This window comes from Hemicordylus capensis, chromosome 2 (genome assembly GCF_027244095.1).
Source record: "Hemicordylus capensis ecotype Gifberg chromosome 2, rHemCap1.1.pri, whole genome shotgun sequence".
In the NCBI taxonomy this organism is placed as follows: domain Eukaryota; kingdom Metazoa; phylum Chordata; class Lepidosauria; order Squamata; family Cordylidae; genus Hemicordylus; species Hemicordylus capensis.
Genome location: NC_069658.1, coordinates 246,379,560 through 246,406,178, shown reverse-complemented (window position 1 = coordinate 246,406,178; position 26,619 = coordinate 246,379,560). Strand labels below are relative to the sequence as shown.

Here is a 26,619-nt window from a genome sequence, read left to right as displayed (position 1 = left end):
TTGCAGGTGATCTGCTAGTGAATGAATGTGGTGAGGAAGAACTGCAGAGGATGTCTTAGAAAAATCAGAGTATGAGAAGAAGGAGGAGGGAATTTTTGGCACCCAGAACGGAGGGAAAGAATCAACACATTACCGGCGGTTAGGTGATGACAGTCGCAAAACTGCAGTTTCAGAAAATAAATAAAATAATAAAAATAATAATAATAGAGAAGGAAGGAAGAGAAGAATCCGATCAGTTCAAATGCGGTAGCACTGCCTAGTGGTGAGATAGCCTTTGTGTTGGGAACCCTTCCCCCCGCGCGCATGACAAAGCCTCCCACGATGTTCCCAGGAGCTGGAAGGCTTAGGTGACTCCCCATTATTTGGTCCCTTGCTGGAAAATCTCTCTTGGGAAGGAAAATATTCCAACTATCCTCGCTTGCAAAGCTAATAGCAATGCATGCCACCCAATGTGTGAGATTCCGGAGGAGGAAGAGGGAGGTGCCAGGGCAAGCCCCGCCCCCTCCCTCCAACCTCCCGGAAAAGGATTGTGACTCTCTGTCAGCAGGAAGAAGGCTGGTGGAGGCAGAACGTGGGAATGGTGAGTGTCGGTTGTGGGGGACACGGGAAAGAAAAGGGGGACCCTTTGAAAGTGAGGTGGGTGGCATTGGCAGTAAAGCAGAGAAGAGCTTTCCTCGCTTTGGTTCTTGGAGGTCCACAGTGTGGGAAACCACCACCCCTGTTCAGATCGGGAGCAGGGCAGCGAGAGAAAGGGCGTGCAGGCTTTGGGCCAGAGGGTTTCTTTGGAGAGCTGAGTTTGCTAGAAGCGGGGAGCCTGGCGCGCGGAGCCGAAAGTAGTGGGGGAACCAGGCCAGCAGGGGAGATGGATCCTGCCTTGCCTTGAGTTCGCTCCTCAGGCCAGATCCCAAATATGGAATAACCCACCCTGCACCTCCCTTTCCCGGGGCTGTCATAGCTGTGCACGTGGTTGCTTGCTAGCTAGCCTGTCATTGGCTCGAGTTCCTTCCCCTGGGGGGAACTGGGGAGAAGATTCCTTTGGGGCTGACCGGGGTCAGCATGAGACCTGCACCAAGTTGGGAGAATGCCTCTTTCGCCTTCTTTTGGCCCTCCGCTCCAACCCCAATCTGATCTCTTCCTTTTAAAAAGAGAAAACGCTTCCGAAGTGGTGATTCTTTTGCACAGCTGACTTGGGAAGGAGCCCCATTCAGTTACCTTAATTCGGGGGGGTAGCAAGGCTGGAGTGGGCCCTGGGACAAAAAAGTAAAGATGGGCCTCTGCCCCCACTCCACTTCGTCAGGGGCACTAGGGGTACAGTGAAGAGCAAGCTGCCCCCCCCCCACTCAGGGGTCAAGGGACATTTATCTCCCCCCACCTTGTTCAATTGTAACTATGCCCCTCCCTTACTCCCAGGTAAAAGCGCACAAGATGGAGCTTTGAGCCTCTGGGACCTCAGAGTTTCTGTTTATTGCACAATTTAGCTCAGCTTGCGTAACCAGAGGGGAAAAAAAAAGAGGATTGCATTGAACCAAGTGTCATTTCTGTTGCGAGAGAGTGTGTGTGTTTGTGTGTGTATGTGCGTGGTCCTTTAATGTTTTAAAGGAGGGGTTCAGATCTGGGTCCCTGGTCCCAGTCCATTGAGGCTGGAGATGATGGGAGTTGTAGTCCAGCAACATCTGGAGACCCAAGTTTCAGACCCCTTGTATTATGGGATTACCTAACTAATTAACTATAACTAAATTCTCTGATCATCTGCTGCTGCTTCTGCAGCATTTTATAAGTAATAAAATTGGTTATTTTAATTTGATTTTGGTGCATCTTACTGTTCTATTTTCGTTCTGTAAACTACCTTGTGATAAGGTTTATGGGAGGCTATTTATAAATAGTTTCCCATTTGCAAATAAATACATTTTCCTCCCAAAGGAAAACTCTGCAGCTAGGAAACCAGTTCTGCTGGTCTTACTTCTCCCTCTGCCTGGAGAGGCATCATTAAGTTTTGGTGTTACCATTACAGCTGGGAATGATGGGAGTTGTAGTCCAACATCTAGGAACCCAAGTATGAGAACCCTGTTTTACGGAGAGGGCAAAACACTTGCTGGGGTAAAAGAGGATTCAGGCTCCAAGTGAGGCTCACTGGGGTTTGGGTAATGAGAGTCAATTCTAGGTCTATCGCCCAGTCTTTCCCAATATTTTTCATCAGGAGGCACACTTACATTAAATATATCAAAAAATATGGACACACTGGCCCTGTAACATAGTCGGTGTGTGTGTGTGTGTGTGTGTGTGTGTGTGTGTGTGTGGTGTTAAACCTGCAGTGTGAAATTTATTTATTTTAGCTTCTTTCCTCCTCCCCATCTCTGTCAACTTTTTAAAAGGCTCTAAAGACTTGTTTTTTAAAAAATTGTTCTAAAGTTGTTGTTGTTGTTTAAAAAAAATTTCTGGTCTGTTTTGTGTTATTGTAAACCACCCAGAGACGGATATTTGGGGCGGTCTACAAATTTGGAAAATAAATAAAATAAAATAAATAAAATGATTATTCCTACATAGTTGTCATTCTTCTTTGCGGCCATCTCTTGCACCCTCCTTGGAGCGAATTCACTCCATAATGCACCAGAAAGGATGTGTCACTCCCAGTGCATAAGGGAGCGAACCTGGTGCATGATGGTGCACTGCAAGGGAGTTTCAAAAGCAGGGTGTCAAAACTCCCTGCTTTTGGAGGTGACTCAGAGTGAGTCAGTGCGGCACACCAGTGAGTGTGTTGTGGCACACTGATTGGGAAACACTGCTTTAGATTTCATGTCTATGACTGCAGCCACCCTTACGACAATCCTGTAAGGTAGGTGGATATGATTCTCCCCATAGTGCAGATGAGTGGAGAGGAGAGCTGGTCTGGTGGTAGCAAGCATGACTTGTCCCCATAGCTAAGCAGGGTCTGCCCTGGTTGCATCTGAGTGGGAGACTTGATGTGTGAGCACTGCAAGATATTCCCCTCAGGGGATGAAGCCGCTCTGGGAAGAGCAGAAGGTTCCAAGTTCCCTCCCTGGCAGCATCTCCAAGATAGGGCTGAGAGAGATTCCTGCCTGCAATCTTGGAGAAGCTGCTGCCAGTCTGTGTAGACAATACTGAGCTAGATAGACCAATGGTCTGACTCAGTATATGGCAGTTTCCTATGTTCCTATGAGTTGGAAGAGAGGAGACTGAGCTCCAGTGTGAGTGGCTTGTCTGAGGCTACAATAAGCTCATCACAAAAGCAAGTTTTGAAAAGGGACTTTCCCGAGTCCGACATGTAGCTCTGTTTCTTCACCTGATGGGAACCGTGTTTAATTAGAGCGGTTGCTTTTGAAGGGGTTTACTCTCCAGGAAGTAGAACATAGGAAGCTGCCATCTACTGAGTTAGACCACTGGTCAATCTAGCTCAGTGTTGTCTACTCTGACTCTTAGCAGCTCTCCAGGTTCAGGCTTCAGGGAGGATTTTTTCTCAGACCTTCCTGGAGATGCTGTGGATTGAACCTGGGACCTTTGTGTATACTAAGCAGATGCTCTACCACTAAGCTATGGCTCCATCCCCATGGAATAGTGGGTTGCTGCAGCTGGATCCTATTCATGCTGAATCAGAAGCTATGTAGAATATGTATATATGACTTTTCAACCGGAAGAAAGTCCTCAAAGCAGTTTATATCCAAAAGGACTGAGAAGATGGTGCCCTGTCCCAAAGGGGTTCACAATCTAAAAAGAAACCTGAGGGAGATACCAGCAACAGCCACTAAAGGGATGTTGTGCTGGGGCTGGATAAGGACAGTTGCTCTCCCCCTGCTAAAGACAAGAGAGCCGCCACTTTTAAAAGGTGCCTTTTTGCTCAGATGGATTTCTCTGGGATTTATTCTACTGTAAGTACAGCCATCCAATGATGCAGAAGGGAAATGCTTGACTAACAAGCAGAAGGTAGCTGTTTGAGAACCCTGCTACTCTGCTGCTACTATATTGGACAGCAGCGATATAGGAAGATGCTGAAAGGCATCATCTCACACTGCGCGGGAGGAGGCAATGGTCAACCCCTCCTGTATTCTACCAAAGAAAACCACAGAGCTCTGTGGGCGCTGCCAGGAGTTGAAATCGACTTGACGGCACACTTTACCTTTACTTTAAGTACAGGATTACAGCTTGACAGTGGGAGGAATATAAAAATTATATAAGAATAACTATTGAAATATAATAATAGTTAATATTTAATAATAACTGGATTAAAATAGCAGTTGTATCATGTAATTTAAAGCTTAAGGCAACAACAAAAAACTTGAATGTATCAGGAGTAACATAACAAAGCCTACAGTCATAATCTCTTTAAACTTAAACTGTGATCCTCTTAAAAAACAAACCAACCACATTACTGTAGTTACAAATTTGCTTTTATGTGTGAAGAACAAATGAATGGTAATGTAGATCTTGCCTCTTTCATTACCTAAGGCAGGTAAGATATGTGATGTGAGGACAAGTATAAATATTCAAATATAAAAATTTCAGTTTTCGATGAGAATTAAGGTGCTTCACCTTAAGTGGCGCAGCAGGGAAATGTTTGACTAACAAGCAGAAGGTTGCCAGTTCAAATCCCCGCTGGTACTATATCGGGCAGCAGCGACATAGGAAGATGCTGAAAGGCATCATCTCATACTGCGCGGGAAGAGGCAATGGTAAACCCCTCCTGTATCCTACCAAAAAACCCCACAAGGCTCTGTGGGTGCCAGGAGTTGAAACTGATTTGACGGCACACTTTTACCTTTTACGTTAAGGTGCTTGCCATTTTCTTTCATGCTCTAAAAAGTGTGGAAATCACAAGTTAAAGTTGTCATCTTTGTTTTGTTTTTCCATTTGTATTTCTATACCGCCTAATATACACATCTCTACCCGTTTACATAAAATCTTTTAAAATACAATGCAGTGTTTATAAGGTGACAATAACATAATTTAAAACAAATTTTAAATGTAACTAAAAGCCCATGTAAAGAAGTGTGACTTAAGCAATCTTTTCTCCTTTAACTTTTGTACCATGTAAGCAGTAAAGGCTTTATATAATCATGTATATTATGCTGGATTTACAGATTAGGCCCTGTGCACCCACACTTTCCCTTGCTCTTTCAGCTGGACGTTGAGCTGGTGAGGGATGCATCCAGGTAGGAATTCAATAGGTGCAGCTTCCCCAGTCACTTGCTACCATTCACCTGATGGCTTTCAGCCTGAATCTTCTAGGCACAATTCTTTCCCAGTAAGTCACCTGCTATAGAACATGCTTGTTCAGAAAATACATGACTTGGGAGGCTTGGAATAAGGCACTTCAGCAGTTGTCTTGGTGATTTTATTTTGTTTCATTAATATCCTGCCTTTTTTCCGTGGTGGAACTCATGGCAGCCAAGATGGAGGTTCCTGGTGGTCCCCCATTCAAGTGTTGACCAGACCCAGACCTGCTTAGCTTTAACAAGGTGGCTACATCATGTGCCCTACATCATACAACCTCAGCTTGATTGAAATCAACCCACCCTGCAGCTGGAAAAATTGCAATCCAAGGGAATTGAATGAGTCACAAGGGCTGAGGAGGAGGAGAGCTGGTCTTGTGGTAGCAAGCCTGAATTGTTCCTTTGCTAAGCAGGGTCTGCCCTGGTTGCAAATGAAAGGGAGATTACATGCAAGCACTGTAAGATATTCCCCTCAGGGGATGGGGCCGCCCTGGGAAGAGCCTCTGCATGGTTGCATGAAGAAGGTTTCAAGTTCCCTCCCTGGCTTCTCCAAGATAGGGCTGAGAGAGACTCCTGCCTGCAACCTTGGAGAAGCCGCTGCCAGTCTGTGAAGACAATACTGAGCTAGATGGACCAATGGTCTGACTCAGTATATGGCAGCTTCTTCTGTTCCTAACTTACAGTTGCAACTCATTCAATTCCCTTGGATTGTAACTGGTTCAGCTGCAGAGTGGATTGATTTAAATCAATCCACATCCTGTGTGTATTCATTTTGGAATACATCTCACTGTTTCCAGCATAACCCAGAGTTGGCCAGTGAGGCAAGCATCTGATAATGTAACCTGTTTATGTTCAGAGTGAGCCAGTTCAGACATCATGTGGTATTAAGGTTAAATATTAGTTCTGTGCAAAGTCCCTGTACAGGCATAAACTGTGCACAGACTGTACGTGCACTGAACATATGTGAGTCCCATTCAGACTTTATATTCTCCGTGTGTACAGCTGTTTGTACACACAGGTACGTGTTTTCGTATTAATGAAAGTACATTCGTTCCTTTTTAGCCTACTTTCCTTAAGGAAAGTAAGTTTATGAGATCATCAAGCGCTATGTGTGTGTCCCTGTCGGTCTGCTTATTAACTTTGCAATACCTGGACCAATTTGGACCAAATTGGGTCCAGTTGTCGGGACACCTCAGCGGTGTAGTTTCTGATGATGTCATCCATCCCTATTCTAGATGGCATATGAGCGTTTGAGGGGCAAGTGGGCTAACTTGTGAAGATGGTAATTATCCATTAAGATTGTAGTGAAAAGCAAGTAGGCAGATTAATTCTTACCAGAACTTCTTGGTTTTTAAAAATAGTAAATCTGGCTACCCCTGCTAACTTGGCAAAGAGGCACCTTTTACTGTGGTGATTCTCTTTATTTAGGAGGGGGAGAGCAACTGGCCCTATCCACCCCTAGCACAGTATCTCCAGTGACTGTTGCTGGTGGCTATCTTATGTTTCTTTTTAGTTTGTGAGCCCTTTGGGGATAGGGATCCAACTTATTTATTTATTCTTTCTCTGTGTAAACCGCCCTGAGCCATTTTTGGAAGGGCGGTATAGAAATCGAATGAACGAACGAACGAATGAATGAATACAAGGCCCGCTCAAGTATAGGTACAGGAAATGTACTACTCAGATGTAGGTAGTGTACTATACACTAGGGGTGTGCAATTCGGGTTTTCGGTGATTCGGTTCAGGACCCGAACCGAATCACCCCCGATCTGTTCTGTGCCCGAATCTGGGCCACCCGAATCACCCCTGATTTGGTTCGGATTCGGATTAAATCCGAATCTGAATTGATTCGGGAAGGAAAAATGGGTCCCAGGGGCAAAATAGTGGGGTGGGGTGGTAGTGCCCAATGGTTGGAGGCTACCACCCAAATTTCAGGGGAATTGGGCAAAGGGCTGATTTTTGGGAATTTTTTGAAGTTTTAGTGTCTTTGGGGCAGTTTGGGGGCATAGAGTGGCATATGGGCAAAAAGAGTGGGGTGGGGTGGTAGTGCCTAATGGGTGGAGGCTACCACCCCAATTTCAGAGTGATGGGGCAGAGGACTGATTTTTGGGGAATTGTTGAAGTTTACACGTCTGTAAGGTTTTCCCCCATAGAGAAGCATTGAGGTGTCAGCAAATGGGTAGCTTCACGTGGGGGGCAAAGGGGTGGCCTAGAGCAGTGTGGGGTTGGTGGTAGTGCCAGGTAGGATCAAGGAAGCTACCTGAATTTTTTCAAAGGATTTGGGCAGAGGGCTGATTTTTTGGGAATTGTTAAAGTTTACGCGTCTTTAAGGTTTTTCCACATCCTATGCACTACACTACCACTCGCTCTGGGCCACCCCAGCACCCCCCGAGTGCAGTTATGGGGCTGCTGAAAGCTCCATGTATACCCTATGAGGAAAAACCTTAAAGACTGAAAGACTGAAATTGGGGTGGTAGCCTCCACCCATTAGGCACTACCACCCCACCCCACTCTTTTTGCCCAGATCCCACTCTATGCCCCCAAACTGCCCCAAAGACACTAAACTTCAAAAATTTCCCAAAAATCAGCCCTTTGCCCAATTCCCCTGAAATTTGGGTGGTAGCCTCCAACCATTGGGCACTACCACCCCACCGCACTATTTTGCCCCTGGGACCCAAAATGCGGGCTGACATCACTTCAGACCTTTTTGCATTCAAATCAATGGATGCAAAAAGGCGGGAAATTAAAAGAGATGTCATTCCCGAATCACCCGAATTTTTCGGGCCTGAAATTCGGGTGATTCGGCTCGGCCCCAAAAAATATCGGGGGACATCGGGGTGATTCGGCTCGGACCCGAATCACCCGAAATTGCTCGTTTCGGGCACAGATCGTTCTGTGCCCGAAATTTTTTGCACATCCCTACTATACACATATAGGGATAGGAAGTATACTGCTGTTTAATTGTTTTTAATGTTGTTTTAAAATATTGTTTTAACATTTTTAAATTGTGTTATAAATTTCTTGTTTTTGTTTTTAACTAATGTTTTACTTTTTGTTTTTATCTTGTTGTAAATCGCCCAGAGATGTAAGGTTTGGGCAGTATAAAAATATGTTAAATAAATAAATAATACTGTAGGTGTAGGGGCGTAGGGAGCTTGGCTGTGGCTGGTAGACCAAGTTCTCTGGTGGCTCCCCTTTCCCCTAGGCTTTAATATCACATGCTCAAAGCATTCGCACAACCCCAAGCCACGCCCCTGCATTTGACATCAGACGCAAGGGGGCGGGCCAATGCCGAGGGCGGGGCTTATAAGCCCCGGCAGAGCTTCCCTTCCCCAGGCAGCCATTTGTGGAATCGCTGACTGGGTGTTCCTTTCCCTGCTTTCTCAAGGAGGCAAGGAAAGGAGCTCCCAGTCAAACCACTCACTGGGGAAGAGAAGCTTTGCTGGGGCTGATGGCATTGGCTCCACCCCCTTGGGTCTGACATCAGATGCAGGGGTGGGGCCAGTGCCCGGAAGGGGTCCGTTCGTGCCCTCTCCCATCCCTCCCCAGCCATCGTTTCAGTGAAACACTGTCTGGCTGTGCTTTTCTCCCCAGTGAAGAGGGAAACGCCTCACATTCCCAGATGGCGAGCTTTTTGTTCGCTGGCTGGGTGCGGGGTGTGTGTGTGTGAGGGAGCACCTTGGTGCCCCCCGCCCCCCAGAACCTGGCAGCTGGTGGATGATCATCCCCCCTTACTCCATGGTCCCTATGCCCCTGTGTAGGTGTGTTGAACGTATATGAGTGTACAAAACTCCATGTGCAGACACATGCAATTTGTGTGCACATTGGGCCAAACGTGTGTAGATGGCATGAGGAATTTTTGCCCCATTGGGTATCACTTTGGACTTAAATGTCCCATTCTTGTTCCGCAGCTGTCGAATCTGGTAGACAAGGATCACTATCCAAGAATCAAGATGGAAGAGGGGGACGCTGCAGGCACCGCAACGGTTGGCCCGCCGGAAGATCCTGGAAACGGCATCCATGTTGTCCAGGTGGGGATTGTGGGAGAGCTGCCGCATCCGGTGACCCCGTCTCAGATTAAAGTGGAGCCTGAAGAGAGGCAGCTGCAGTGCTGGGAAGCCCAGCTGCAGGACTTCCTGAAGAAGGTTGAGTCCTCCCACACGGTCTGGGACCCCACGCAGCCCTCAAGGGTCAAGCCCTCTCTCGTCCTCTCGGATGTTTATCGGGGACGAGGTGGAAAGGGGGTGGCCAGGCTCCAAGCAGCCTTAGGAGAGGGAGGCCAGGTGATCTCTAGGACCCTGAAGCCAAGTCAAGAGAGCTGCCAAAAAGTAAAGAAGATTCTGAGCGATGGGACCTTGGAGATGGAATTCCAGCGCCAGAGTTTCCGGAGTTTTTGCTATCAGGACACCGAGGGGCCAAGAAAGGCTTGCAGCCAACTCCAGGAGCTTTGCTATGGGTGGCTGATGCCGGAGAAACACACCAAGGAGCAGATTGTAGAGCTGGTGATCCTGGAGCAGTTCCTGAACGTCCTGCCCTCGGAGGTCCAGACCTGGGTCAGGGCATTTGGCCCAGAGACCTGTTCCCAAGCTGTGGCCCTGGCCGAGGGTTTCCTGCTCCGGCAGCGCAAGGCCAAGAGAGAAGAGAAACAGGTGAGGACGTGTCTTCCCGCAACATTCTGTGGGGTGCCGAGCTGGCGATGAGGATGGACAGGGTGTATGGCCCTTGCCCCTGGCTGTGCCTCTGCTCACTTCTCGCTCTTGACTGCAAAGCTCAGGCTCACAGCTTGAGCTTTGCACCTTCTCTTATACCGTTGGATCTGTTGGGTTGTGATTTGAACTCTTTGTTTCAGATCCTTTTATGCGGATTGTGGGGTCCTTCTCATAGTGTGGTCCTTCTCATAAGGTGCCAAGTGCAATCTCCAGTCTTAATGGAGGGAGAAGGCCCTATTCACACATTGAGGCTGTCCTCACGCCCAGCCTGGGGCAGTCTAGCATGGATTAGGTTGGTGGTGAGGAGTGGCAGGATCTTCGCGGATCCCTCCACCCCCTTAACCCTCCTAAGTAACCCAGATGTTAGCCGATGTTAAGGGTGCGCTTGGACCCTTAACTGCTGCCAGGTATTGTGTGTCTCCTCGGGATGAGTTCAGGCCAAGGAGACTCTGCACTAGGGATGTGCACAGAATCAGGTGGGGGTGGTTTGATGGTGGGGGGCGGGAGCATCTTTAAGGGTGGGGGAGGGTGTACCTACCCCTTCTGCCGCATTTCCCCCGCCGGTGCTCTGTTTTGTTAAAGCCCCTCGGGGCAGCAGTGTACCTCCCTGCCGCCCCGTCACTGCGTCTAACGGAGCAGGTACTGGGCACGAGCGTGTGCAACGGGAAGTTATTGTTACTTCCAGTTACTTCCGGCAGATGGGGCGGCAGGGAGGTAGGCTGCCGCCCCGCGGGGATTTAACAAAACGGAGCGCCGGTGGGGGGAATGCGGTGGGAGGGGTAAGTGCACCCTCCCCTGCCCTTAAAGATGCGCACACACCCCACCGTCAAACCGGCAGACCCGCCCGCCCATAAAGGGCCTACAAACCGGCTCCGGGCGCATCCCTACTATGCACCTGTCTGACGGGAAAATCCCCCAGTGCATTGTGGGATGCCTGGAGGCCGGAACAACAATCCCTCCACCCTGCTCCTTGCTTCACAGAGCTTCGTGGAGTAGGGCTGCCTTTGTGGGAGCGTGAAGCACATTCCCAGCAACTTCACATTGCTCGTCTGTGGGGGAGGTAAGGTTTGCCCTGCCTTCCCTGCCCCCACCGACCCACACACCCTAACTATCATGAGAATCGCCTCATTATGTTCAACGCACGTACAATCTGTTCACAGTAGGCTTGTGCCCGAAACGTTTCGGAGGCCATTATGGAGGCCTCCGAAACGTTTCGGCTCCAGGGGCCATTTCGGTGCTTCAGCACCAGCAGGGGTAGTCCTTTAAGTGCGGGGGAGGGTGCACTCACCCCTCCCGCCACATATCCCCCGCCGGCGCTCCGTCACTTTTAAGCCCCTCGGGGCGGCAGCGTTCCTCCCTGCCGCCCCGTTTTTGTCATCGGCCGGAAGAAGTAACCGCGTGTGCGCCTGTTGCGGGCATGCATGTGCCCGTCTGCCATGCAGGCGTCGGCGGGGGATATGCGGCAGGAGGGGTGAGTGCACCCCTCCCCGCCCTTAAAGGACTACCCCCGCCGGTGCCGAAGAAACTTCGTGCACATCCCTAGTTTAACTAGAAACTTCGTGCACATCCCTAGTGTATGCATGTACAGATCCATGCATGTCTTGATGGCTATGGGCTACCCCGAAGCTGAGCAGACTCCTCCCTTCAGCCTGGCTGACAGCCTTCAGAAAATTAGCGCTGGGACATCCATTGAAATGTATCGGACAAGTAAACGTGTCCCATTAATTTTAGCGGGAGTAGAGTAACTTAGTGTGGCTGTAAGCCAGTGACTAGAGTAGCCTGTCTCTTAACTGTAACATTTAGATTTGTGAACACACACACACTATTTCTATACGGTACTTGAGCTAAAGTTTCGTGACAGAAGAGGTGAACTTATGGGAGGACAACTGGGCTTGTGGTAGCAAGCTGGTCTTGTGCGGTGAATTGTCCCCTTTGCTAAGCAGGGTCCACCAGCATGGAATGTCCCCTTTATGGGAGACTACATGTGAGTAGCTACCTAATAGTGCAGCAGGGAAGTAACTTGCCTAGCAAGCCAGAGGCTGCCAGTTCAAATCCCCACTGATATGTTTCCCAGACTATGGGAAACACCTATTTCAGGCAGCCCCAATATAGGAAGATGCTGAAAGGCATCCTCTCATACTGTGTGGGAATGGGGATGGTCGACCCCTCCTGTATTCCACCAAAGAAAAACACATGGCTCTGTGGTCACCAGGAGTCAACACTGACATGACGGCACAGTTTTATTTACTTTACATGTGTGTGCACTGTAAGATATGGGGCTGCTCTGGGAAGAGCACCTGCCTGCTTGCATGCAGAAGGTTCCAAATTCCCTCCCTCCAAGATAGGGCTGAAAGAGATTCCTGCTTGTAACCTTGGAGAAGCTGCTGCCAGTCTGTGCAGACATTACTGAGTTAGTTGGACCAATGGTCTGACTCAGTATAAGGCAGCTTCCTCTGTTGTTGTTTTTTAAAGGGTGGGAACCCCTGCTGTAGCAGAGTCTTAAACTGAGCAGCGGGTTGGACTAGAAAATCTCCAGGATCCCTTCCAACTCTAAAGTTAGGAACGTAGGAAGCTGCCTTATACCAAGTCAGACCATTGATCCATCTAGCGCAGTGCTGTCCATGCGGACTTGTAGCGGCTTCTCCAGGTTTCAGGTGGGAGTCTTTCCCAGCCCTGCCTGGAGATGCTGCCAGGGAGTGAACCTGGGACCTTCTGCATGAAAAGCAGATGCTCTGCCACTGAGCTGCTGCAGTCCCATCCCCTTAGGGCAGTATCCTCACAACAGGCTGTGCTTGCATGTAGTCTCTCATCCAAATGCAAACCAAGACAAACCCTGCTTAGCAAAGGGCAATTCATGTTCGCTACCGCAAGGCTGACTCCCCAACTCCTGTCTATTATCTCTATTTAAAAGGTCAGGTAGCCAGCCTGGGAAAGACCTTCTTTTGCCTGAGACCTTGGAAAAGATCAAGTAGACAGTTCTGGGCTGGAAGGAGAATTGTCCTGACTCTATATCATTGATTTGAGAGAGTGCCTCCTTTGTCATAATCCCTGCCGCCTGTTACGATCTTCTGGAGAGGTCCGGTTAGGGTTGCCACTGGCTCCTTTGGTGCTGACCCAGGACTGGGCATTCGCTGTGGCTGCCCCAGGGCTCTGGAATAAGCTTCCTGCTGAAAAAAGAGCATCTCTTTCTCTGTTTGTTTTTCAGGAAGAACCTCAAGACTCCCCTGTTTTCTCAGGCTTTTAATTAGAATTAATTTAATAATTTTAAAAACTGGTTTTAATAATTATTGTATTCTACTGTTTTTATTGTCCTGTATTTAAATTTTGTGACTTCTAAGTATTTCAAATTTTGTACACTGCCTAGAGATTTACATATCAGGCGGTATAAAAACATGATAGATTGATAGATAGATAAATTTTATTATTTTATTAAGCAAATCTGTATACCACCCACTACCGAAGTCTCTAGGAGGTTTACAGCATAAAACAAACAAAGAATTTAACAGTTAAAACATATACAAGATCTGGACAAGGACCGGGGAAACCCGAGTTCAAATCCCCATTCAGCTATGATACTAGCTGGGTGACTCTGGGCCAGTCACTTCTCTCTCAGCCTAACCTACTTCACAGGGTTGTTGTGAGGAGAAACTGAAGTATGTAGTACACCACTCTGGGCTCCTTGGAGGAAGAGCCGGATATAAAATGTTAATAAGAATAATAAAAATAATAAAAAATGAAAATACCCATTGAAACACCCCAACTAAGTAAGAAGCTTGGCTGAAGAGATATGTCTTTAGCAGAGGCGTTCTAACCCCCGGACCTTGGGGCCCCAGTCCATGGCCTCCAAGGTCTGGGAGGTGTTCCAAATGCCCGGGGAGGGGGTCGGTCTCCTACAGCCACCCCGCATGTGCGCATGGCACCCTGGCTAACCTTTGTGCCGTTTTTTTTTAAGCTGCCTTATGGCCGAGGGGTGCCTACAAGGGCAGGGGGCAAGCTGAGTAGTCGACCTCCCCTCCCCAGCAGTGGTGATGGGAGAGGCCACTGGGTGTGTCCTCTCTGCCCAGCGGCTGCTGTGAACTGTGAGGCACGCCAGCCCAGTTCAGAAAAAGAGCGTCGTAAGCCTGTGGCTTGCAATGATCTTTTTTGAAACGGTGCAGGTGCACCTTGCCATTCATAGCAGCTGCTGGGCAGAGAGGACGTGCCCAGCGGTCGCTCCCCACATCGCCATGGCAGGTGGGGGGGGCCTGGTGGGGGGGCCCTCGCGGAAGGGCTGGTCCGGGCACCAAAATCATCTAGATGTGTCCCTGGTCTTTAAAGCCAAGAGGGATGGAGCAGCTCTCATCTCGGCAGGAAGTGCGTTCCACAGCCCTGGGGCAACTACAGAGAAGGCTCTCCTTTGAGTCGTCACCACCGGAGCCGGCGGCACCCTCAAACAAACCTCCCCTGAAGATCTTAATAGGCGGTGGGGTTCACAATGAAGAAGGTGTCCTCTTCAATACTGTGGGCTTTAAGAGCTGTATAGGTAATAACCAGCACTTTGTATTTTGCCCATCACCTATTGGTAGCCAATGTAGATCTTTTAGAACCAGAGTAATGTGGTCTCTGCAGGACGTCCTGGAGACCAATCTGGCAGCAGCATTCTGCACCAATTGCAGCTTACAAAGTACGTACAAAGACATGAATGGCGTGTCTGTATTCACAGCTTCTATCTGTTGGGACCTCCCTTTGCTCTTTTAGGTGATGGAAAGATTTGAGAAGCTGCCTGAGAGCTTCTCCAAGGCAGAGCCAACGTCCTCGGACCGTGGGGGGAAGCATCCTCGCAGAGAGATGAAGCCAGAGAGGAATGGAGACACTGGCTCGCTAGGTAAGGGCTTCCTCTGTCTGTATTAACTGAACCCTGTCCAAGCAGCCTGCCCCTTGGCCTCCTGCTGACAGTGTGCCAGTATAATCCTCTGTGGTTTTTTTGCTGCTGCTCCCATTCCATCTCTCCATCTCAGTCTCCATCCCAGTTTTTAGAAAGCAAGTCAAATCTTGGCTTTTTATTTATATGAGTGTTTGTTTTTGCAGCAGCGGCTGCTCTGTATTTTATGGTCCTGTGGTGTATGGTTCTTGAAACTTTTGATTATTTTGTATTTTTATATTCCAATTCAATATTTTATTTATTTTTTGAATATTCCATCAATTTAATATTTTTTTAATTGTGTAACTGTTTTATAGTCTCATATTGTTTTAAACGTTTTGTGAATTGCCTTGAGATTTATTTATTTAGTGTTAAATTTATATACCGCCTTTCATTAAAATAATCCCAAGGCGGTTTACAGTAAAATTTAAAAACAAGATGGTAAAAAAGACACAATTAAAATATTAAGTGAAAAATATTAAACAAATCTGATTAAAAATTTAAAACAAAAGCATAAAAGCAATACAGAGTACAAAGAGCAGCAGCAGAGAATCAATTCATTTTGATTTTTAAAAGCCTTTTAATGAAAGGCGGCATAAAAATTTAACAATAAACATAAATAAGTAAATGTTAAGAATTGCTCTGCTACAGAGGTTTTTAAACTTGGGGTCCCTGGATGTTGTTGGACTACAGCTCCCATCAACCCCTGGCTGGGGATCATGGGAGTTACCTAAGAAGAGCCTTGCTGGAAGTTCTTCCTATGTTCCTATGTCAACTCCCTATGTTCTTAAGCTGCTGCCAGACAATACTGAGCTCAATGGACCAATGGTCTGACTCGCTATATGGCGACTTCCTATGGATCAGGCCCAAAGTCCATTTCATCCCGTGTTCTTCATTGTAAGGCCCGGGGGACAGGGAGAGCCCCCATCAACCCAAAGTCCAGCCCTTGTTTAGTGGGCCTGTGTGAAGCATCAGCATCAGCTGAATACTCTGTACAGTCCCCCTGACTCTATTCAGATTTGCCCAGTGCTGGGGAGCATGGTTCCTTTTTAAGGGAAACTGAGTTCTTCCACTTGCCAAAGTGGCCCCTGCATGAAAAATAGCGATGGCCACTGATCTAGTCCAGCATTCTGTTTCCCCTAGTAGCCAGCCAGATGCCTCTGAGAAGCCCACAAGCAGGAGGCGAAGGCATGCCCCCTCTCCTGCCATTGCTCCCCTGCAACTGGGATTCAGAGGCGTTCCGCCTCTGGACTCGGAGGTAGCAGGTAGCCATCGAGTCAAGTAGCCGTTGACTTGTCCCCCATGAATTTGTCTAAGCCCCTTTCAAAGCCATCCAAGCTGGTGGCCATTGCCACATCCCGTGGTGGAGAATTCCTTAGATTAATTTTGCACTCTGTGAAAATGTACTTCCTTTGGTTGGTCCTAAGTTTTCTTACAATCAGTTTCACTGGGTGACCCGATTCTAGTGTTGTGTGAGAGGGAGAAACACACTCTCTCCACACCATGCTTAACTTCATAAACCTCTGTCTTCCCTGAATTTGCCTTTTTTCTAAACGGAAAAGCCCTGAATGTTGTAGCCTTACTTCATTAGGCCAGCAACGTCTGGCGACACAGATTTGAAAACCCTGGAGGTTGTTCTCACAACCAACTTAACCGGGGTCAGGGAGACAGGCTCCTCCCTGCCTCCCCGCACGGGATTGCCATTTTACTGAGGGCTCTGCTGCTTGTGCGGCACATAAGCAGAGACCGCCCAGAGATTTTTTTGGGGTATAAAAATATGTTGAAATAAAATAAATAAATAAATGAGCAGTGCCGTGGCGAGTGGCAGAGCCCAGAGCCAGAGGAAGGAGTCCTCCGGCATCCCACAGTGCACTACACCAGGAGCATTGGGGGATTTCCCCACTGCTGGGCACTCTTGCTGCCTGGCTCTGTGGACGCTTGGGCTACAGGCAGCCTGAAAGTCCACACGACCGAGGAGTGGGGTAGAAAGGTGCACTTGTTCCCTTCTATCTCACTGTTAGACCGGGTAAAAAACCCAGGCTACCTGGCTGAGGAGTGCCGGGATTGGTCCTGATCCCGGTAGTTCTGATGCACAACTCTACCTGGGTCGGGCTGCTCTAGTCCATGTAGAACTGCTTGTGAGTAGGGATGTGCATGGAACCGGTTCGGCACTCCTTTTCCGGAGCACCGAAACGGTTCCGTCGACCGGTGTTCGAACTGGTTCGGAGGGCAGGGGGTTACTTAAGGGGACAGGGAGGGTGCCTTCTACCAGCCCATCCCCGCCCCTCCGCTTTTCCCCTGCCGGTGCTCTCCCCCAAAATGTGGGCACGGGGCTGCAGCGTTCCTCAGCGTTATCACGCAAATGGATGATGTGTGCGCGCACACGCATCGGCCATTTGCAACACTGAATGGGACTGAAAGGAGGAAGGCTGCAACCCCGTGCCCATGCTTTTTGGAAGAGTGCCGGCAGGGAGAAAGTGGCGGGGTAGGGATGGGCAGGTAGAAGGCGCCCTCCCTGTCCCTTAAAGTAACCGCCCCCGACCCACCGCCTTCCCAGGAGTCCATGGAACCAGTTCCATGGTCATCCCTAGTTGTGAGAACGACTTCAATGTCTAGCAGCATGGTTTTCGCTATAGGGCGGTGGAGCAATGGAAAAGAAGCTGGGTTACATGGTGTGCATGCTGTTCCTCACCCTCCAAATGTATCCCCCCCAGATTCTCCCATAGGTACAAACGGGGACAATGATTTCAGCATCCTCAGAGTTGTGTGCCCCGATTATGGTTGGACTGAAGCTCCCATTAACCCCAGCCAAGGCCTCTCAGCTCCATACAGCCGAGAACCCTGCTCCGCTAGTTGTGAATGGCCATCTTGTCCAGGGGTGTGTAACTTCAGTCTTCCAGCTGGACTACAGTTCCCAGCATCCCCAGCCACTGTGGCCAGTAGTCCAGGGGTGATAGGGGTTGTAATCCAACAACTACTGGAGGGTTGAGTTTAGGAACATAGGGAGCTGCCATATACAAAGTCAGACCATTGGGCCATCTAGCTCAGTATTGTCTACACAGACTGGCAGCAGCTTCTCCAGGGTTGCAGGCAGGAATCTCTCTCAGCCCTATCTTGGAGATGCCAGGGAGGGAACTTGGAACCTTCTGCATGCAAGCATGCAGATTCTCTTTCCAGAGCGGCCCCACCCTCTAAGGGATTACCTTTCAGTGCTCAGACATGTCATCTCCCATTCAAATGCAGACCAGGGTGGACCCTGCTTAGCAAAGGGGACAATTCATGCTTGCTACCACAAGACCAGCTCTCCTCTCTTGTGCAGTCCTGTGTTCTATGCTGTTTTCCTTGTTTAAGAGATTCATTTTCACTTTGACAAAATCTCCCCTCTGCTGTAGGGAGGACAATGCCTGCGAACGAGCCCAGTAAGGAATCAAAGGGGATGGCTTCGATAAAATCAGAGCATAAAGAAGAGGAAGGCATCTTCAGCAATCAAACTGGACCAGAGAGGCAGGTGGAGATCAGCATGGAGCAATCGAAGACTCAATCCATTGCTGGTCCAGGTGGCGACGCTTACAGAGTGTCTGCCCCACAAAAGATTCCCGAAGGCGCCAGAAGGTTCATATGCCCCGTCTGTGGCAAGGGCTTTACTCGGCAATCAAGTGTCACTAGACATCAGCGAATCCACACAGGAGAGAAGCCTTATCAGTGTTCCGATTGTGGGAAAAACTTCAGATATATGTCGGTCCTTATCGTGCACCAGAGAATCCATGCCAGAGAGAAGGCCTATATATGCTCAGCCTGCGGGGAAAGCTACGATCAAGCACATGCGTGCAGGCATCAGACAAGCCACGCAACAGAGACACAAAGCGCCTGTGTTTCTCAGTCTTTTGTTCTTTGAGGCAAATGCTTTTCTGAATTCAAAACGGGACGCATTTTGCATTTGGAAATGGCTGCTTGTAGGGTGTGCAATGGTAAGAATAAAGCTCCCTCGGAGGAACCCGCCCGCTGTGTTTCTGCACAAAGCGTTATGCTGTACACGCCCCCTTGATTGGTGGGGTGGGAAAACAGAACCGTTACGCAGAGGTGCAGTGGGCAGCCGCACTTGAGGAGAAGTAATTATGCTGTGTCTCCCCACTAAAAACAACTGCTTACTGCATATGATGCAAAGATACGGCAGAATTATATAGCTCCAAGTAGACGCTGATTGGAAGGAGGTGACGCCAGAACAGTGACTCATGCAGAGATCTGACGCTGCTGCTCTTTCCGTGCAACGGACTGCTTCAGTAGGGCATTCTGTGTGTTCTCCGGCTCATGCTCAGTTCACATGGCGATGCCCAACAAACGTGGTCAGCATCCCTCCACGAACATGCCTGTACTGAGCAGAGGGTTGGATTAGAAGACAAGGTCCTCTCCAGCTCTAAAACTCGGATTCTGTTCTCGGTGGCTATCACCCAAGTAGCACTGCAGCACAGCAAAAGACCAGATCATGCCCCTTACTCTCTGCCAAGAGCTGCCCCAAGGGTGCAGAGAGTAAGGTGGCCTCCTTTGAGAGTCCCTGCTACGATCCCATTGGCACCTTGCAGAATTTTATAGGCGGAGCCTGGGTTTGGACTGGCGGCCGGGGGCTGTTCTTCTGCTCCAGGGATGCACAACTCAAATGCTCTGGGGCGGGGAGGGGCTGGTGCCTTTGGTGTGCGGGAGCTAAGGTCAACTTTCAGCACATTATGTTAAAATGAACTAACTATTAACAGAAGCCATTTTTAGTGCCGTGTGGATCTTTTCTGCCCATTAAGGGACCCACAATGTTAACCAAGGATAGTGGCTAGAAAATAGGCCCTGTCCCTACCCAGTCAGTGGGGCAGCTGGAGTGCAGGCCGGCCCCAAACAAAGGACAGTCCTTCTCCCTAAATCACCGTTGCTTTCAGGCTGCAATCCTTGGCATGTGTATTTGGGAATAATAATAATAATAATAATAATAATTTGATTTCTATACCGCCCTTCCAAAAATGGCTCAGGGCGGTTTACAAAGAGAAATAACAAACAAATAAGATGGCTCCCTGTCCCCAAAGGGCTCACATTCTAAAAAGAAACATAAGATAGACGCCAGCGACAGTCACTGGAGATACTGTGCTGGGTGTGGATAGGGCCAGTTACTCTCCCCCTGCTAAATAAAGAGAGTCACCATGGTAAAGGTGCCTCTTTGCCCAGTTAGCAGTAATAAGCCTTACTGGGTACATTGTGAGATATATTTCCAAGTCAACGTGCTTAGTAGGATGTCATTGTCAGCCAGGTTTCAAAGAGGACCCCACCCCCCAACACACACACACACCCCGAGAAGAGAAAACAGACTGAGTGACTCTCTGCCTTCCTGAGGTGCACTTGCCTGCACCTGCCGGATGCTGTTTCAGCCCACTCCATCCATCGCCACCACTGCTGCTCCTGGCTCACTCATTGGTCCATCACAGTCACGTACCCCTCCTCTGTCCTCAAGTGGCCAGCTGCACTGAGCCGCTGCTGCTCCTCAGGGAGAGGAGAGCTGGTCTGGTGGTAGCAAGCATGGCTTGTCCCCTTAGCTAAGCAGGATCTGCCCTGGTTGCATATGAATGGGAGACTAGAAGTGTGAGCACTATAAGATATTCCCCTCAGGGGATGGAGCCACTCTGGGAAGAGCATCTAGGTTCCAAGTTCCCTCCCTGGCAGCATCTCCAAGATTAGGCTGAGAGAGACTCCTTATTGCAACTTGGAGAAGCCGCTGCCAGTCTGTGTAGACCAGGGGTGGGGAACCTTGGCCCTCCAGCTGTTTTTGAACTACAACTCCCATCATCCCCAGCCACAGTAATTGTGGCTGGGGATGATGGCAGTTGTAGTTCAAAAACAGCTGGAGGGCCAAGGTCCCCCACCCCTGGTGTAGACAATACTGAGCTAGATGGACCTATGGTCTGACTCAGTATATGGCAGCTTCCTATGTTTCATGCCAAGCACTTTTCATGGCTCCTTCTATTGCTGCAGAATATTCCTACCTCCGAGCCAGCAAAAAGGTCCCTGCAGGCCTCAGAAACCCACAGGCAAGAGGTGAGGACACGACCTCATAATAGTACTCCTCCTCCTATTTATATGCTGCTGTTCAACAAAGAGAGTTCTCCAAGCGATTTACATAAAAGAATAAGATGGCTCCCCATCCCCAAAGGACTCACAATCTAAAAAGAAACGTAAGGGAGAAGCCAGCCACTGGAAGGCCGCTGCGCTGGGGTTGGAAAGGGGCAGTTGTGTTCCTCCTGCTTTATAATATATAATCACCATTTTGAAAGGGGCTTCTTTGTCCACTGAGCAGGGGCTGTTCTTTTGTGAGGGAAGGTGAGGTGGCTGACTTGGGCGGCAGCTTATTGAGGCGGCCTCAGGGGGTCAAGATGCCCGCTGCTGCTGCCATCAGAGCAGCTCTTTGGGACCAATCTGACCCTTGGAAGCTTTGTGAGCTGCTCCTTGCAATAAGTATGAGGAGAGAAATGGAGGCTTCTGGGAACCTTCCCTCCTCCCCACTCTCTGTGCCGCCTTCAAAGATTACCAGGGGCCTGGAACACCTAAAGCAAGGCTACAGCATCTGGGGCTTTTTAGTTTGGAAAAGAGGCAACATGATCGAGGTGTATAAAATTATGCATGGAGTAGAGAGAGTGGACAGAGAGAAATTGTTTCCCCCTCTCTCACAACACTAGAATCCGGGGTCAACCCATGAAACTGAAGGCCGAGGAATTTAGGTCCAACAAAAGGAAGTACTTTTTTGAACAGTGCTATGGAATTCTCGGCCACAGGATGTGGTGATGACCACCAGCTTGGATGGCTTTAAAGGGGGCTTAGACAAATTCATGGAGGACAGGTCTATCAGTGGCTACCAGTCTGAGGGCTACAGGCCACCTCCAGCCTCAGAGGCAAAATGCCTCTCAATACCAGTTGCGGGGGAGCAACAGCAAGAGAGAGGGCATGCCCTCACCTCTTGCCTGTGGGCTTCTCAGAGGCATCTGGTAAGCCACTGGGTGAAACGGGATGCTGAACTAGATGGGCCTTGGGCCTGATCCAGCAGGGCTGTTCTTATGTTCTTAAAGCTTGGAAGTGTCACTTTGGAAAGGGGGCTTGCCCCCACTAGGGGCATGGGGCAAGGTAGCATTTAGCACTTCATCTTAGTCAGGTCTGCTCAGCTTCGGCCCTCCTCCAGCAGTTGGCCTACAACTCCCATAATCCCTGGCTATTGGCTACTGTGGCTGGGGATTATAGGAGCTGTAGTCCAAAAACAGCTGGAGGGCCAAAGTTGAGCAGGCCTGCTAGGTGCAGTAGTATCTTGGAACACCCCTGCTAGCAAGCTGCAAGTCAAGCTGAATGGAAGCAATTTTGTCTGCAAAAAGGTCACCACAGGGCAGAGGGTTCCCCCTGCCTAGAGGCTGAGCCAGCTTAAGCTCCGTGGGCCACTCAGAATAGTTGGTGCAATGCCAGACTGGGGTCATGAGAAGCCTACATAGTTATGACAGGGTGGCTTGGGTTGATTTTTTGTTGTCCTTTCATTATACTAAAACCCGGGGATGGGTTTCTTCATGAAGTTGACTGGTGGCAGGTATAGGATCGGGCCATAGCTCAGTGGTTTTGCATGCAGTAGGTACCAGGTCGGAGAGGCCTCTTTGCCAATCAGTGTCGACAATACTGAGGTAGACAGACGAAAGGTCTGATTCAGTATAAGGCAGCATTCTATGTTCTGAGACTAACAAAAGTTGGAATTCCTTTCATTGCCTAATGCAGTGATTCCCTACCTTGGGTCCCCAGATGTTTCTGGACCACAACTCCCATCATTCTCAGTCACAATGGCCGAAGGACGATGGGAGTTGTAATCCAAGAACCTCGCGGAACCTCTGGCCTAATGAACTTAGGAAATTCATTGTTGCAGGACCGTGTGCCAGCTACTAGCTTAGATGGTTTTACAAAGGGGTTAGACAAATTCACGACTCTTGGTGATGATATCTAAGTGGAACTTCCATTTTCACAGACATTGTACCAGTGAATACCAGACACTAAGGACAAGGAACAAGGTACTAAGGAACAAAAATAAGGACAATCACTAAGGATATGGTCTTTGTTCTCTGCTTGTAGGTTTCCCAGAATATTAGGAAACTGCCTAATACTGAGTCAGATCATTGGTCCATCTAGCTCAGTATTGCCTGCACTGACTGACGGCTTCTCTCCAGGATTTCAGGCTTTCCCCAACCTTACCTGGAGATGCCAAAGATTAAATATGGGACCTTCTGCATGCAGAGCAGATACTCTATAGTCCTCTGTTCCAAAAGCACTATACAGCTGCTAAATATTATTAAACCTTTTTGAGGGAGGTAATCACAGTTCATAGGTATCTGCTTTAAACGGCGTCAGACCCTTGGTCCCACTAACTCAGTATTGTCTGCTCTGACTGGCAACAGCTCTCTAGAGTTTCTGACAGGGGTCTTCCCAGCCCTACCTGGAGATGCCAGGGACCGAGCCTAGAATTTTCCGTGTGCAAACCACGAAGTTATGTCTGTGTCTGACCACATGGGACTCCCTCTGGTCCTGCAAGGTAGTGCTGGTCTGTCCAAAGGAAAGAGAGTTCAGACAACACACAATTAACCTGGAAAACACACTGCCACCAGAAGCGTTGATGGTTAAAAAGGGAACATGCCTTGCCATTTCTCATTTGCTCTCTACCAGGGTCCATTTTTTTCTATAGTTTTGGTACTCCCCTTTAAATCCCTCTCTGGGATTGGGACTGGAGCACATGGAGAACCATGTGCTAGGGATGTGTGTGTGGGGGGGGCGGCTTGAAGGTGGGGGGATACCTTTAAGGGTGGGGGAGGGTGCGCTTACCTCACCTGCCATGTTTCTCCTGCTGGTGCTGCTTTTTAAAAGGGTCCAGTGGGGTGGCAGTGTATCTCCCTGCCACCCCCTCGCCTCACCGAACCGGAAGTGACCGGAACTACCTAGCGCATGAGCGCCAGGTACTTCCGGTCCAATGAAGCAATGGGGTGGCAGGAAGGTACGCTGCCGCCCCACTGGACCCTTTTAAAGTGCAGCGCCAGCAGGGGGAACATGGTGGGAGGTGTTAAGAGCACCCTCCCTCGCTCTGAAAGGTATCCTCCCTGCCTTCGAACTGGCCAAACTGCCGGTCTTCCAAACCTGCTCAGAGGCCTGTAAAAGGGCCTCCGAACAGGTTCGTGCACATCCCTACCATGTGCTCCAGGCTGAACCTACCCAGATGCTAAGGACATCTTTGGGGCCTTTCTTCATGTGACCCCAACAAGAGAGGTGGTGACGGGAGAAACACCCTTCTCATTGGCGGAAGATCCTGCTTATGAGATGCTCTCTCTAGCGAGGCATGGGGCAGGGTTAGAAGCTAAACTTCACTTGCAGGGGATGCAGTCATGGCAGCTTCTAACTTGGACGGCTTTTTAAAAGGTTCTAGACCAGGTGTTCCTAGCTTATGTCCCCATATGTTGGACTGCAGCTCCCATCATCCCCAGCCACTGTGGCCAAATATCATTGTGGCAGGGGGTGATGGGTGTTGTAGTCCAACACAATCTGAGGACCCCAGTTTGAGAACTGTGCTTTACATGCTCCCTGCTTCGTTCTGTGATTAGCAGAAATTAGCTGCCTTGTGAAAATGGCATTCTATTATTAATAATAATAATAATAATAATAATTTACTATATGTGTATTAATTTGACAAAAATACAAATATACGAATTACGAACATGTTGATCTTTTATGCATCGATAATACAAAACAGACTCCCCGCCCCAATCAATTCATTCCCTCCCCCCAAAGCACACACACACACCACACACACACACTGCATTCTTAAAGTCAGGATGAAACATTAAATAGATACATTAACTGACAGTTGAATACAGTACAGAGAGAGATGCCTGGTTTATAGTTATACCTGGTAATAATGAATGTCATGTACTGATGGATTCGTACAGCTCCAACAATGTACGCAACACTTGACAGGGTTTCCTAAGCAAACTCCTAAATGGAGCATCCAGGTTCAGAGGCAATATAGGACTTGCTTTCCAGACCCCTTCACCATCTTGGTTGCCTTCCTTTGGACCCTTTCCTTCCAGCTTATCAGCATCCTTCTTAAAATGCAGGGCCCAGAACTGGAGACAGTATTCTAAGCCAGGTCTGACCAGTGCAGAATAGAGTGGGGTGATCACTTCTCGTGATCCGGACACTATGCTTCTGTTAATACAGCCTAAGATTGTATTTGCCTTTTTAGCAGCTCTATCACACCTCTGGCTCATGCTCAGCTTGTTATTCACTAAGACACCTGGGTTCCTTTCACATGCACTACTAGGCAATCAGGACTTAGACATGAATAGCTTGTCTCACTGATTTCAGTGGTGATCAGTCATGACTAACTTACTCTGGTTGGGGCCCAGTTTCGTTCTTTTCTCTTTTCATAACTCTTCCCACCGCTTTTTCTGTACCAGACAAAATCAGAACATAAGAACAGCCCTGCTGGATCAGGCCCAACTAGTCCAGCATCCTGTTTCATACAGTGGCCCACCAGAGGCCGCTGGAAGCCACTGGCAGGAGTTGAGGGCATGCCCTCTCTCCAGCTGTTACTCCCCTGCAACTGGTACTCAGAAGCATCCTGCCTTTGAGGCTGGAGGTAGCCTGTAGCCCTCCAACTAGTAGCCGATGATAGACCTCTCCTCCATGAAGATAAGATGTACTCTCAGAATTAAGGAATGGGATGTCTCTGAACACAAACTTGGCCCAACCATTTGGTTTTGGCCACAGAGTTAAGTGCATCATTTCCCCACTCCTCAGGAAAATCCACTCCTGGTTTTCTGCCCAGCAGGTCTATTTCACTGCCTAGGCCCTAACCTCTCTATTTCACTTTTGGCAAAGCAAGCCTTACCAGCAAAAATGGAATGAAGCAGCAGGACCTGGTGAATCTGGAGGTATTTAAGGTATATCTTTTGAACATATCAAATCATCTTTTAGTCAGGCAGGCCCCTGATCCATCTACCCTGTTTACACTGACTGAAAGCAGCTTCCCAAGGTTTCAGGTAGGGGTCTTTGTCTTATCTGGAGATGCTGCCAGGGTTTGAACCTAGCACCTTCTGCATGCAAAGCAGTAGGGATGTGCACGAACCGGTCCGGAGGCCATGTTGGAGGTCTCCGGACCGGTTCGGGTCCGGCGGTCCGGCACCGAGGGGGGGGTCTACCTTTAAGGGCGGGGGGTAGAACTTACCCCTCCCGCCGCTCTTCCCCCTCCGGCGCTGTAGTTTATAGCGAAGTTTTCGCTGCTGCCCCAAAAACTTCGCTATAAACTACAGCGCCGGAGGGGGAAGAGCGGCGGGAGGGGTAAGTTCTACCCCCCCGCCCTTAAAGGTAGACACACACCCTCGGTGCCGGTCCGGACCATGCACATCCCTGCAAAGCAGATGACTGAGCTCAAGCCCCATCTTTTAAAATTCTATGGGCACAGAAGACATGGGAAGCTGCCTTCTCATCAGTTAGGCCCTTGGTCAATCTACCTTAGTATTCTCTGCACTGACTGGCAGCATCTCCAAGGTTTCAGGCAGGAGTCTTTCCCAGACCTACCTGAAGGTGCCAGGAACTGCTACGAAGCTAGTTCATCATTGTCTACATAGACTGGCAGCAGCTCTCGCAGGGCTTCTAAAAGAGATCTTTCTCAGCTCTTTGCGGAGATGCCAAAAGCTGAACCTCTGATTGACTGCATGTGCAGAACATAGGAACACAGGAAGCTACC

At 49.0% G+C, this 26,619-nt stretch overlaps 1 protein-coding gene across 3 annotated transcripts; it reads left to right on the top strand.

Moving 5' to 3' along the window:
- The first annotated feature begins 527 nt into the window (after positions 1 to 527).
- Positions 528 to 19,585, top strand: LOC128342656 (zinc finger protein 397-like). Of its 3 annotated transcripts, none has more exons than XM_053290297.1 (5): positions 529 to 580; positions 5,134 to 5,165; positions 9,134 to 9,871; positions 14,669 to 14,795; positions 18,224 to 19,585. In XM_053290297.1, the coding sequence occupies exons 3-5, from the start codon at positions 9,176 to 9,178 to the stop codon at positions 18,724 to 18,726; spliced, it is 1,326 nt and encodes a 441-aa protein (XP_053146272.1). In that variant the 5' UTR covers positions 529 to 580; positions 5,134 to 5,165; positions 9,134 to 9,175; the 3' UTR covers positions 18,727 to 19,585. The 3 variants fall into 3 exon arrangements, with proteins under 3 accessions (XP_053146271.1, XP_053146272.1, XP_053146270.1); XM_053290295.1 differs by having other exon boundaries at positions 564 to 580; positions 5,134 to 5,257; XM_053290296.1 differs by lacking the exon at positions 5,134 to 5,165 and having other exon boundaries at positions 528 to 580.
- Positions 19,586 to 26,619: the final 7,034 nt, after the last annotated feature.